General features: G+C 50.0%; 2 protein-coding genes across 3 annotated transcripts in view; both read right to left on the bottom strand.

Moving 5' to 3' along the window:
- smcr8b (Smith-Magenis syndrome chromosome region, candidate 8b) overlaps nt 1–2,885 on the bottom strand; it is a 4,257-nt gene extending 1,372 nt beyond the window's left edge. Inside the window, exons 1-3 of one of the 2 annotated variants that reach the window (XM_019862198.1) lie at nt 2,198–2,885; nt 1,168–1,580; nt 2–1,085 (exon numbers count right to left, since the gene is read on the bottom strand). In XM_019862198.1, coding sequence (XP_019717757.1) covers nt 2–1,085; nt 1,168–1,580; nt 2,198–2,410 — 1,710 coding nt within the window. In that variant the 5' untranslated portion in view covers nt 2,411–2,885. Of the gene's footprint in view, nt 1; nt 1,086–1,167; nt 1,917–1,997 lie in introns of both variants that reach the window. The other variant, XM_019862199.1, reaches the window with a different exon arrangement.
- Nucleotides 2,886–5,648: 2,763 nt separating this feature from the next.
- Nucleotides 5,649–10,750, bottom strand: alkbh5 (alkB homolog 5, RNA demethylase). Its single transcript, XM_019862270.1, has 4 exons — nt 8,781–10,750; nt 8,247–8,327; nt 6,745–6,867; nt 5,649–6,147 (listed from the first exon to the last, which is right to left on the bottom strand). The coding sequence occupies exons 1-4, from the start codon at nt 9,476–9,478 to the stop codon at nt 5,988–5,990; spliced, it is 1,062 nt and encodes a 353-aa protein (XP_019717829.1). The 5' UTR covers nt 9,479–10,750; the 3' UTR covers nt 5,649–5,987.
- Between the last annotated feature and the right edge of the window lie 196 nt (nt 10,751–10,946).

The raw sequence follows: 10,946 nt of genomic DNA, 5'->3' as shown, positions 1-10,946 counted from the left end.
AGAAGGAGTGCTGCTTGGTGAAGCGCTGCGCCAGTAGCCCCGCCTTGTCCCAGGGTGCGCCGCGCTTCCTCCGCCTCCCGGCGCCGCCGCTCCGCGCCTCCTTTCCGCTCTGCGATGAAGACCGCCGCTCCACCGGGAAATTGGGCGGCGTCTGATCAGCGCTGCCCGCGTGAGCGTTCTTCGCCGTGCCGGCCATTTCGTCATCTTTGGTCGGCTCCTCCTCGGTAATGGCGGCAAGGTCTTCGGGGACGATGGACTCGGTGGTGCTGAGGACCTCGATGCTGTCCTCGCTGTTGGCCCTCCCGGCGTAGACTCTGAGGCGCCGAGGGTCCGAGGCGGTCACGGGAGGCGAATCGTAGGAGGGGGGAGGCGTGTCGCGGGTGGCGAGCCAAACGCCGGTCGTGGCCGAAGGGACTGAGAGAGCTTGTTCGAGGGGCCCAGGGGGCGGCGCGCCGTTGGCGGCGACACTCGGCGCAGCATCGCACGCCCCGGCGGCTGCCAGCGTCCTGTAGGATCGCTCGGTGCCGATCACTTGGATGCTGTCTCCGCTGCTGATGCTTCCCGTCATCTCGCCGCTCGCCACTTCTTCCGCCTCCGCGCAGGACTCGGAGCTCGGCTGATTTCCCCTTTCCCTCAACATCTCCTCCTCTCCATCGTCCTCCTCTTCCTCTTCCTCATCCTCGGGTTGCTCAAAGAGGAAGTTGGTCAATTTGAGTTTCCTCTTCAGCGAGCGCGTGATGCTCGCACCTCGCAGGGCGGTGACATCGCCGCGGAGGCGGACCTCCGTTTGCGCCAGCTGCTCAGTCATCAGTGACAGGTAATAGCCGTTGCAGAGTTCCTGTATTGGCTTCAGCCGCCGCTCGGAGCCGACGATGCGGCCGGCGGGAGGCGGCGCGGCGGGTGCGTCCGTCCAGGCGTCAGCCGGCTCGTAGGGCAGGAAGTCGGGCCGCTTCAACTTCCTGTTGGGGTAGGAAGCGACCTGGCGGAGGAGCTCTTTGTGCATCTCCATAGCTCGCTCCAGCGCCTCCAGCTTCTCGCGCTTTTCCCCGATGCCGTCGTCCCGCAGCAGGGCCAGGCGTTCGTACCTGAAACGTGACACTTTGTGAATGCTCGGCTGAGGAAAAGCGGAAGTTTGAAGCCACATGCTGAGCGTTGGCCTTTTCTTACTGCAGCTGGTGCAGCTTGCTGTGCAGCTCCAAGGAGAAGGCCTGCCGGTTTCCCGTCTTGAGGCTGTCGGCCGCCCGGCGAAAGCCGGCCGACAGCCGCCCGAAGTTGTCCATGATCTTGGCCTGCTGCGAGCACACGTAGGCCAAGCAGAAAGGACGCACCATTCCGCGGGCCGCCAGGTCCAGAAGCGTCACGTGGCGCACGTACGCAAAGGCCCAGTCGGCCGAGTCCCCCAGGACCACCTCCGAGTCCTCGTTGAAGTTGAGGCGCGGCCCGGACGCGGCTGGCGAAGGTCCTCCCGGGCCCGACGCCTGGTAGTCCACAGACATGATGCGCACAGAGAAGTGGTTCAGGTCCAGGGAGCCACAGGCGCCCGCCTCGTCGGGGATGGTCATCACCGGTGTGGGCCCCACCTGGTGGACGTTGGCCAGTACTGCGTCACCACGCAACAAACGCCTTCATGCAGTTTATTCCGCACGTTGAAAAGAAAATGTCGTTTTACTTGTTCAAATGTTTCAGGAATACATTTGCGTGCACTTGACCATTTCTTAAAATGTTTCAAAACCTTATAGTTGAGTCAATATTTTGCGCCTTCCCCCTGAGTCAACTATATTTGGAATATATACTCAAAAATCAGACGGAAATACAACATAACGATCGATCAATAGCATATGCAAATATTTATTGTACAATATGAAAAGTCATACAAAAGTATATCGGTTGCAATATCTATTGTAGTACAAATACACCTTAAGTTAATTGCTTACTATATATGATGTGCTCAGTTATATTAAAAAATACGTACAAAAAATAGAACTAACATACTACACTAGTCAACATTTTCTTTAATCGAAGATGCAAATAAACTTATTAAAAAGAGTAAAATAATTTGTATGCCAATGTCGACGTTTCCCTGACACACGAGTTGATTTGCACCGCATTACAAATACGCCGTATTTGCAGTTATCAATAAATGGGATCGATTCATCCAGCGGCCAAGTCAGGACGAGGAGTCCTCTTCATCACCGACCTGCTCGGAGAACTCGGCCACCAACACGAAGTCCTTGTGAAAGGCGGCCGCGGAGCTCCACGGGTGGCCGCCGCAGCGGGGGGGCGGCGGCACGGAGAACTCCTCGGGGAAAAGCCCCCCCGCCGGGCCGCGCGCTCCCTCCGCCTCGCCGTCCTCGGGGTCGCCGAAGCCCTCCGGCACGGTGAAAGGCAGCAAGTCCGGAGAGGAGATCATCGGCGGACCGCGGCGAAGCTCGGAGCTTCTCCGGCCATCAGACGGCAACAGCTGACGCCGACAGTCATGTGAGCGCCACAGAAGACGGTCACACGCTTCCCGGGATTGACTTCCTCTTTTCGACGAAGGGAAGAAAAAAAGGTAGAATCCCCTCAAGTGTCAGTCAAAGAGTTACCGCTGCGATTTGGAAACTTTTTGAGTGCTAAAATGTTCGCCGAGGACCAAATTGTTGCCGCGTCAAAATGTGACGTGCTCAGGACCGTCCAACACTTCCGGCGGGCACCTTCAAAATGAAGCGATTGAGCAAGAGCATTGACATCCGCTCACGTTTCACAATCAAATGCGGGGCTGACAAGTATTTTAACTTTTCGGTTCGGGTGTCATGGGAGGGTTGCAAGCCAGAGTGAGGATTTCAGATCAAGGTTTTAAATCAAGGGTTACAGTTTCAAAATGAGTGGTTCATACTAGGCTTAGGTGGATACAACCCTTCAAATTAAGGGTTGTATCCACAACAACCCAACCCCCTTGATTTCCCCCCCCCCCTCCCACCCACAGCAACAAAAGTTTTTCGGGGCATCTTTGTCGCCGATCTGACATGATCGATGGGGCAAATCAACAAAACAACGTTCAAAACGTGAACGGCAACCGACAACAAACGACGTAAAAACACAAACTGCAGCTCAGAAAAACAACCTGCCAATCAAATAAAACATGACTGTTAAAACAAACATGCAGAGTGGGCATCTCTTGTCTTAAGGTAACGCATGTTTTTTGTCAAAACAAAATGACGTTGAAAAACAAGAAATGGCGACGGTGAACCTGACGTCTTCTTTGTACTTGTGTCATGTTTTGAAGTTGTGAGGTTTGAAATGTTTACCGTCTAAAAAAAAGGTTTGAAAATAAGTGTGGTCGTCCACGTTGGCAAAAACAAAACAAAACAAAACAAAAAAACCCAGCAAGAGACACCTGTTACGCCAGGCTTCATGGAAGCCGGCCTCTGGCGTCAACGCTCTTAAGTGTTATTTATAGCAAAATCGCTGACTGACTCACACCAATGGGGGTCGAATACATTTCAAAGTGACCGCATCGATTGGAGCACCAACTCAATTTATTCGCTTTATATTTTCAATCCCAACCCAAACATTTCAAATTTACTACTATTTAGGAGTCACATACGTGCATTTTTTTTTCCAAAACGAATAGCTGTCAGGTCAGCTGGTGAGCACATCCGCCTCAGAGTGAAGAGGGCGTGGGTTCGAACCCGGCCCCGGCCTTCCTGTGTGGAGTTTGTATGATCTCCCCGTGCCTGCGTGGCTATTCTTCGCGTCATCCGGTTTTGCATTGCAGGTTACTTCGACGCTATATTGTACCGAGGTGCGAGGGTGAGCGTAAAAATGGTGGTTTTATGTCTGTGTGCCCTGCGATTAGCAGGCAACCAATTCGGCTTACTGCCCAAAGACGGCTGGGATAGGCTCTAGCATGCCCGCGAACCTCGGAGGGATAAAGCGATTCAAGATAATGGATGGATGGATGAAATAGCTGTCACTCATCTTCGTTGAGCAGGTGACAGGTGGTGACCACAGTGCCTCCCAAAGGAACTCCAGCAAAATTACAACTGAGGTTTGAATTACGGAATTTGAGATTGAAGAGCAGTTCCGAGATGAAAAAAAAAACACCGTTGAGAGTAGTCTGATCTGGAAGCGTATTTCTGCCACACAAGGGAAAAAAAGTTGAGTATCACATGATACATTTCACATTTTTAACACACGTTTCACGTTTCCATGTGACCAAGTGAAAACGTGTTTCCACATCAGACCAAACAAACCAAATTGGGTTTAAGGTTTTTTTTTTTCCAGACAATGTCTTTTTTGGGGTTAAGGGGAAAACTCTTACCTGGCTGTTTTTCTCTTCACTAAAAAGACCATTGTCTGGGAAAAAAAAGAAAGCTAAAACCGAATTTCACCATAAGTAGGCAAGATGAACGTGACGGCGCTCAAACACGACGCATTTTCTTCCGCTCACGTCACTGGCGGAGCCCTACAACGGGAAGCGTGACTTTTAAAAAAAAATCTTGAATCAGTTCACACACTTGCTCTTGATATTTCTTTTAACAGTATTACACAGGACTAGCAAAATGACGTAGCTAATCACTTAGATTGAAAAGATACGAAAGAGACTGCGCGAGTGACGTGGGCCAGACGGAATCTTTCAAGTACGTTTCACGTCACGTGAACAGGTGAAATCGATCACGCCATGGCATGAAATTTACCGCACTTATCCCGTGATAATGCGAAAATTGTTCGACTGTGAAATGGACAGTTTAACGTGTTATTTCACATGTTGAAAAACGGATGATTCATGTCAATCTTACGTAAAATGTGTGGCAAATGTGAAATTAACATGACCTTTACATTTTCTTTTCTGGCGGGGGCAGCCATTGCTAATGTGGCTCCCAATGAAACAATTTTAAAAACGTTTCATTCAAAAATAAAAACAAAAATGCTTTGAAAAATACAAAAACCTAAAGCTAGCTTTTATGTTTTTAAAACTAATTGTAGCAAAAATGTCCACTTTCATCTTTCGTACATGAGCTTTCCGGGGTTCATGTTGAGTGTATTTATTTGGGTTACACTCTACATTCGTACAATAGGTCGGTTAGACGTTTTACAATTTTGGTTGAGCTTGGTCTGTTTGAAAGGCTTTCTGACCTTTTTTTTTTTAAATCTGGCACTCGACAAATACTCCCAATATTCAAAATGTAATAAAATATGTTCGCAAACAAAAACCATATTTAAACTAAGCATTTTAGAAAAACAGAAAGCTGACTGACCTGCGCTAAAAACGAATTAAAACCGAAATTAAACAAACGATACAAAGACTAACAGGATAAAACATTTTTTTTCAAAGGATTCGAAAACAGCGTGGCAGCAACATGCGTCCGGGCTCTCCGACTACGGCCAACTTCAACCCCCAGTTTACCATCTCAGCAAATATTTTTGCGCTGAAAAGGTCAAGTGGCGTCGTGGACTCTGGCAACATCTCCTCTTGTGCCGTTAAATATTAATAGCCCAACTCTATTCTCCTCTTGGCGCTTTAGCGAGCATGACTTGTTTCCAACACCACCCTCCCACCCCTTCCTGCAAAAGTCTTATCTTACGCGTGGCCTGTTTATTTCTGTCGATGTGTAACGAAAGAAGCGGGCGTGAAACGACCACGTGGGAAAGCAGGAAACAAAACGCTGAGGAAGGTTGTGCTTTAATCGAGAAAATAAGCGAATCACACGGCCTCTTCAAGGAAGGAGGCCCGAGTTTTCAATCCTCCTATACTGCTCGAGGCTGAGAAACAAATCTGAAAAGGTGAGAAATGTACGGCGAAAAGAAGACAAAAAGGCTTCAAGACTAAGACAAATGTTATTTGACAGTTGGGCTTTCCTTATGTCCAAGCAGCTTTTGAAGGTATGTACATCTTCAGAACACAAACATGCCCTGTCTGCTCTCCTGCTAAACCGACCAAAGAGTTAAAAAAAAAAAAAAAAAAAAAAAAAGAAAGAAGAAGAAGAAAGCCAGCGGCGGGCCCCTCAGTGGCGGCGCATTTTGACTTTGCGTGACGAGCTCTCTCGGTGTTTGTCGTCGTCCAGGTCGCGCTTCCTGTGCTCGTCCGCCAACGCACTGTGGCGCCGCTGGCCGAACGCCGCCGGCCGCCGGTTCTCCTCCTTGTCCATCTCCAGCACGCGCGGCCTGCACCCAACAAGCGAAGCGCACCGCCCTCACCGCATTTTTACATCCGTTGAAGGAATAATAAAAAAAGGCCACAAGGTGGGGAAAAAAAGATCATGAAATGCACGCATCACAAAAGTGTGTTTCCATCATTTGAAAACTTGAGTGGATTCATCTGCAACTTTGCGTCAATGAAAACTATTTTTAATGAATAGTGCGCAAACGAGCGGATGTCATGATAATGGGGAAAAAAACAAATGTTTGACAACCCGAAATTGTGCTTGACGCTTTTACCAAAAGAAATTGTTGAGGATTCTAAAATGACACTTGGCCTTTGGGTTTTAATTGGAAAAAAAAAAAATGAAGGCTATATTTTTGGGGGGTTTTTTGTCTTGTTTCGCGAGCGAGTTTGCGTTCAGGGAGGACGACAGAGGATTGACTTTTGAGAGGCTGCAATTCAGACCCTTTGCAACACTTTTCATGAGCGGCTAAAAACCGATGAATCGATGATGAAAATCAAGGATTCCTTTGCTCATGGATGAGTTGTCAGTCGATTGTTTTGGCGCGCCATAATGGATCCAAGAAAATGTGCTTTCGCCGGGCGGCGTCGCGACATACCTGTGAGCGGCGTCTGGGTCGGCCTTGCGATGCGAGCGCTTTGCTTTGAGGGGGGGCGCCCGCTCCACCGGGGTCGACCTTAAAGGGCTGTCAGAGTCCAGTCTGGGAGCATCAGGTCTGGTTCTGAACGAAAACGACAACGTGTTAGACTGCACATGGAGGACATCCAACCTGGTGACGGTCGCCATCCAAAGTCGCGGCTCTCTTTAACTTGACACACTTTGCGCAGGAGCTTTTGAGATCCCAAGTAAAAATTCATCAGTAGTACCCTCTTGGAATGGTTTTTTTTTTTTTTTTTGGGGCCATTTAGGTCAAGTAGGGCAAATGCCGAGAAAGAAATTCAACCAAATGAGCCCCAGGAAAGATACTTATTTAAAATTTAAAAAAAGCACAAGATCCTTGAGACAGATTCAATTGTAAATCTTGTTTTGCCGACAGTGTCTAGTACGGGCTGATGCGTGCTTGCCACGAAAAAAGATCCCACCCCCTTTCATGAAAACAACAAGCTTCTTAAATTGGCTTTGGTTTGACTCCCCTTGCCCATTTAGGATGAGCGTGCCGTTTTTCTGGACGACTTGGTAAGTTTTGGTGACTTTTCCTCCCTCGACAAGCCTCCAAGTGGCCGAGCCAACAGTGTCTCATTTGGGATCAGACACAGCACCCCCCCCCCCCGTCCCCCATCAAAATTGGCTGAGTTCAAGCAGGTTGTTCGTAGAGGTAAGATTTGAAACCCGAGCCCTAAAATGTCAATCACTGCTTCGGGTCAGGTGGGGCCGGGCTTCTCTCTCACTGACTTTTTAATAAATATATAACAACGCACTGTGATGTTGATACCCAAACATCACAGTGTGTTGAGGCGTTTCGAGGCCGTGAATAGTTTTGGCCACGAGAGACCGTGGTTGGAAAAAAATAAAAACAGAAGTGGCCTCATCACAACACGTACTGTACTAAACATTTGCATGACAATTCAAAGAACTCCTTCATGTCTCTGTTTATGATCCAGCAGTCATTGTTCTTCTTTGTCTCGCTGCTTCTCTCTTAAAAGTGCCGCGCGGGATTCTTAAGGACGTACTGCTGCTGTGGTGTATGGCCCAATTTTCAACCCATCAAAATGAAGGACAGCCTTCAATTTTTCCCGTCCACTCTGAAAAAAATCCGTCAATGGTGGGAAATTGTCGGTTCATGTACCCTCTGCAGAAACAGAAATATAAACGGCGTAAATGTTTATACAGTCTTGTTGAACTTTGATTTCGTTACAAAAGACAGGCTTTCACTTGTTATCAGAAATCACCCTTCCTACTCCCGGGTCCTCACAAATAAAATATGACATTTCGGGTTTGCTTCGGGCTCGGGCCTGCAAATCAAGTTCATTGGCCGGGTTGGGCTGGATTTTTTGGGCCCGATCTTACCTCTAGTTGTTAGTAAGGGTGAAAAGTGTGCAGTAATTATATGAACCATGAGGGCCCCCACCCCATAAGTAAGACCGATGCTTTTGGACTCACTTCCTCAGGATGATGACCGCTCGCCTCTCCTTGATGTCCTGAGGTCTGATGCAGTGGGTGATGTCGTCAGCAGCATAGCCACTGAAAAACAAAAGGGTTCGGCCACACTTGTTCAATTATTTCTTTATAGGCACAAAAAAGTACATTCACCTAAAACATACAATTCTGATGAGTACAAATCTTAGACTCTTGTCGTATATTTGAAATCAACTTCACGTCATTGCAAAGTGAAGACAGGACTCAATTACAAGGGGGAAAAGAATTGCTGGCCCCAAAAAGTATCTCGATAGTTTTGTAGTCCACATGGGACCAAAAAGTGTTTGATTAGATACGCTAATGTATCAAAAAATTGTTTTGAACAAATGTCAAAGCAATGATGTTGTGAGGAAAAACGATGCGCATTTTTCAAACCCTATTTGTTCAAACCCGCTTGACGTGAAGAAATGACATTTCCATCCGCTCGTTCGAAAACGAGCAAGTTTCAAATCACAACAACAACAACAAAAAGAACTCAAGTCGACGAGCGTCGGTTACCTGAGGACCGTGACGCTGCCGCGGTGGACGGGCAGCACGAAGACGGGTTCGGACACCCGAATGGGCTTGAACTGGAAGCGGCACCCGAAGCAGAGCGCGCTGTCGCTGAAGAAGGACACGGACACGATGGGCCGCGCGAAGATGTGCAGCGGGTCCACGTGCGAGACGATGCAGCCGCCCGGCTGGTAGTCGTTGATGACGGCGCTGTTGACGAAACCCTCCGGGATGACGCCGGCGGACACCAGCCGCTGGATGACGAGCTCGTGCACCCAGCTGGGGATGTCGTCCACCTGGCCCTTGCGGTAGAGCCTCTCCTGGCCCGGGCCGCGCTTTTCCAGCTGCGCGCCGTACGTGTAGCCCTCGCCGAAGAAGTACTTGTTGCGCAGCGGCGCGCGGTCCACCGTGTGCTCGCGATACAGTCCGGCCTCCGCTTTGGCCACCACCTCGTCGATCTTCTCCTCGATGCGCGCGCACTCCTCCGGCGCGAAGATGCTCTTCTGGAGGACGCTGCTGCGCACCCGGTGGGCCTCCTGCTCGCGGAGTTCGCCGCTGTCGTCGCTGTGATCGCACTCATCGTCGTCGGACTCCCGGCGCCGCCGCTTTCGCCCTGCGCCGCCGTTGCTTGTCTGGTAGTCGTCCCGGCCCGGCGGCATCGACCGGAGCTTGTCGCGTAGGTCCGAATAGCCGCTGGTGGCCATGTTCGCTCTGGAAAACAACACCGCTTAGGGGTGGTGGTGGCGGTGGGACGAAAGCGCTGCTAACTTTAACTGGCGGACGTCATGTGTCGGCGGACACGACGTCAAAAGCGGTCCGCGCTGGCGCGGATGTGGCTCGGATATCACTCGTTAGCCGATAGCTCAGTTGGGCTAACGCCAGCTAGTCCGCTAGATTCCTCCGCCGTCGACCAGTACGCCGCTTCGGGTGACGTCGAAAATCAGTGTTCGCGTGGATGGGGCTCGGCTGGCGCGTTAAGATAACATTAGCCAGTCCGCTAGCTTGCTCCACCGGGTGACGACAAAATCAACCAGAGTTCGTGCGGATGCGACTCGGCTCGCTCGCTAGCTGGTAGCTCCTGGGCTAACGCGAGCTGTTCCACTAAATCCCTCCGCCGGTGCTCTGAGCACTGCGCTGGGTGACGTCAAAATCAATCTGCAGTCCTCAGTTAGGCTATCATTAGCCTGTCTGCTCTAGCTTTTACCGCCGAGTGGACTTTGAAATCAATCCGCACTGCTGCGGATGTGGCTCGGCTCCCACACTCGCGGTTAGCTCACAAGGCTAAAGGCGCTAGTCCGCTCGAATCCACCGCAGGTGCCACGACCGCTGGTCACAGTGAGGCCAAAAACAGACCGCGGTAGTGCGAGTTAGGTTTACTCGCCAGCTTGCTCTGAGCTCGGTACAGGCCAATCTCAGATCGTGTGCGCTTGTGCGGATGTGGCTCAGCTAGATGATAGCTCGATAGGCCGGCATTAGCTTCGTCCTCTGGATTCCTCCGCCGGTGACCCGACCACTGGGCCGGGTGACGTCAACCACTAATCCGCGTTGGCGTGGATGTGGCTCGGTCCTCTCGCTCGCTGGTTGCTTGTTTAGGAACGCCTTCGCAAATTTAAAATCCAGTCGTCCCGCCGCTGATTTGACACGAGGATTAAAATAAACGTTTGAGGCTGTCAAATGTTATTCCGAGAGTGAGGCAGTCAAAAAAAAAAAACTGATAAAAAGCGAAGTTACGACGTCGTCACGACAACGTAGTTTAGTTTAGCCTGGTTTGGACGCTCTGTCACCGCCGCCTGGTAATGCCATTAAAAAACACGCAGCAACATTTCACAAGTCTCCACTATATCTTCCAAATAAGGGCCTTTTCCACCCGGATGGACTTTGTGGAATCTGTGGGGAAACCTCGTCATTCCTCGTAATACAAACAGCCTCCGCGAGAACCCAAGCTCGTCTTTTGAGACGAAATAAACTCGCAGAAACCTCCCAGGTCTTCACGCATGCGCAGTAGGGAACTGCCATCTTGGGGCAGGACAGTTTTGCGTCACACGAAGATGCCATGGCCATTTTGGGACTCCTCAAAGTCTTTCCTGACTCACCAAACTAATTAAGTCCCAAAATAAAATGTAAAAATAAACTTAACTGTGCACGTTTTCCGTTGCTGTTGTGTACATGTTA

This window comes from Hippocampus comes, unplaced genomic scaffold (genome assembly GCF_001891065.2).
Source record: "Hippocampus comes isolate QL1 unplaced genomic scaffold, H_comes_QL1_v1.1 scaffold7, whole genome shotgun sequence".
In the NCBI taxonomy this organism is placed as follows: Eukaryota; Metazoa; Chordata; class Actinopteri; order Syngnathiformes; family Syngnathidae; genus Hippocampus; species Hippocampus comes.
This window is presented reverse-complemented; position numbering and strand designations above follow the sequence as displayed.

What these genes read in the sequence shown, in the direction of transcription:
- alkbh5 (XM_019862270.1), bottom strand. Translation starts at nt 9,478, where the DNA reads ATGGCCACCAGCGGCTATTCGGACCTACGCGACAAGCTCCGGTCGATG. An exon ending in GGCAGCGTCACGGTCCTCAG is followed by an intron (nt 8,328 to 8,780) that starts GTAACCGACGCT and finishes TTTGTTTTTCAG; the next exon opens with TGGCTATGCTGCTGACGACA. An exon ending in GACCCAGACGCCGCTCACAG is followed by an intron (nt 6,148 to 6,744) that starts GTATGTCGCGAC and finishes TGTTGGGTGCAG; the next exon opens with GCCGCGCGTGCTGGAGATGG.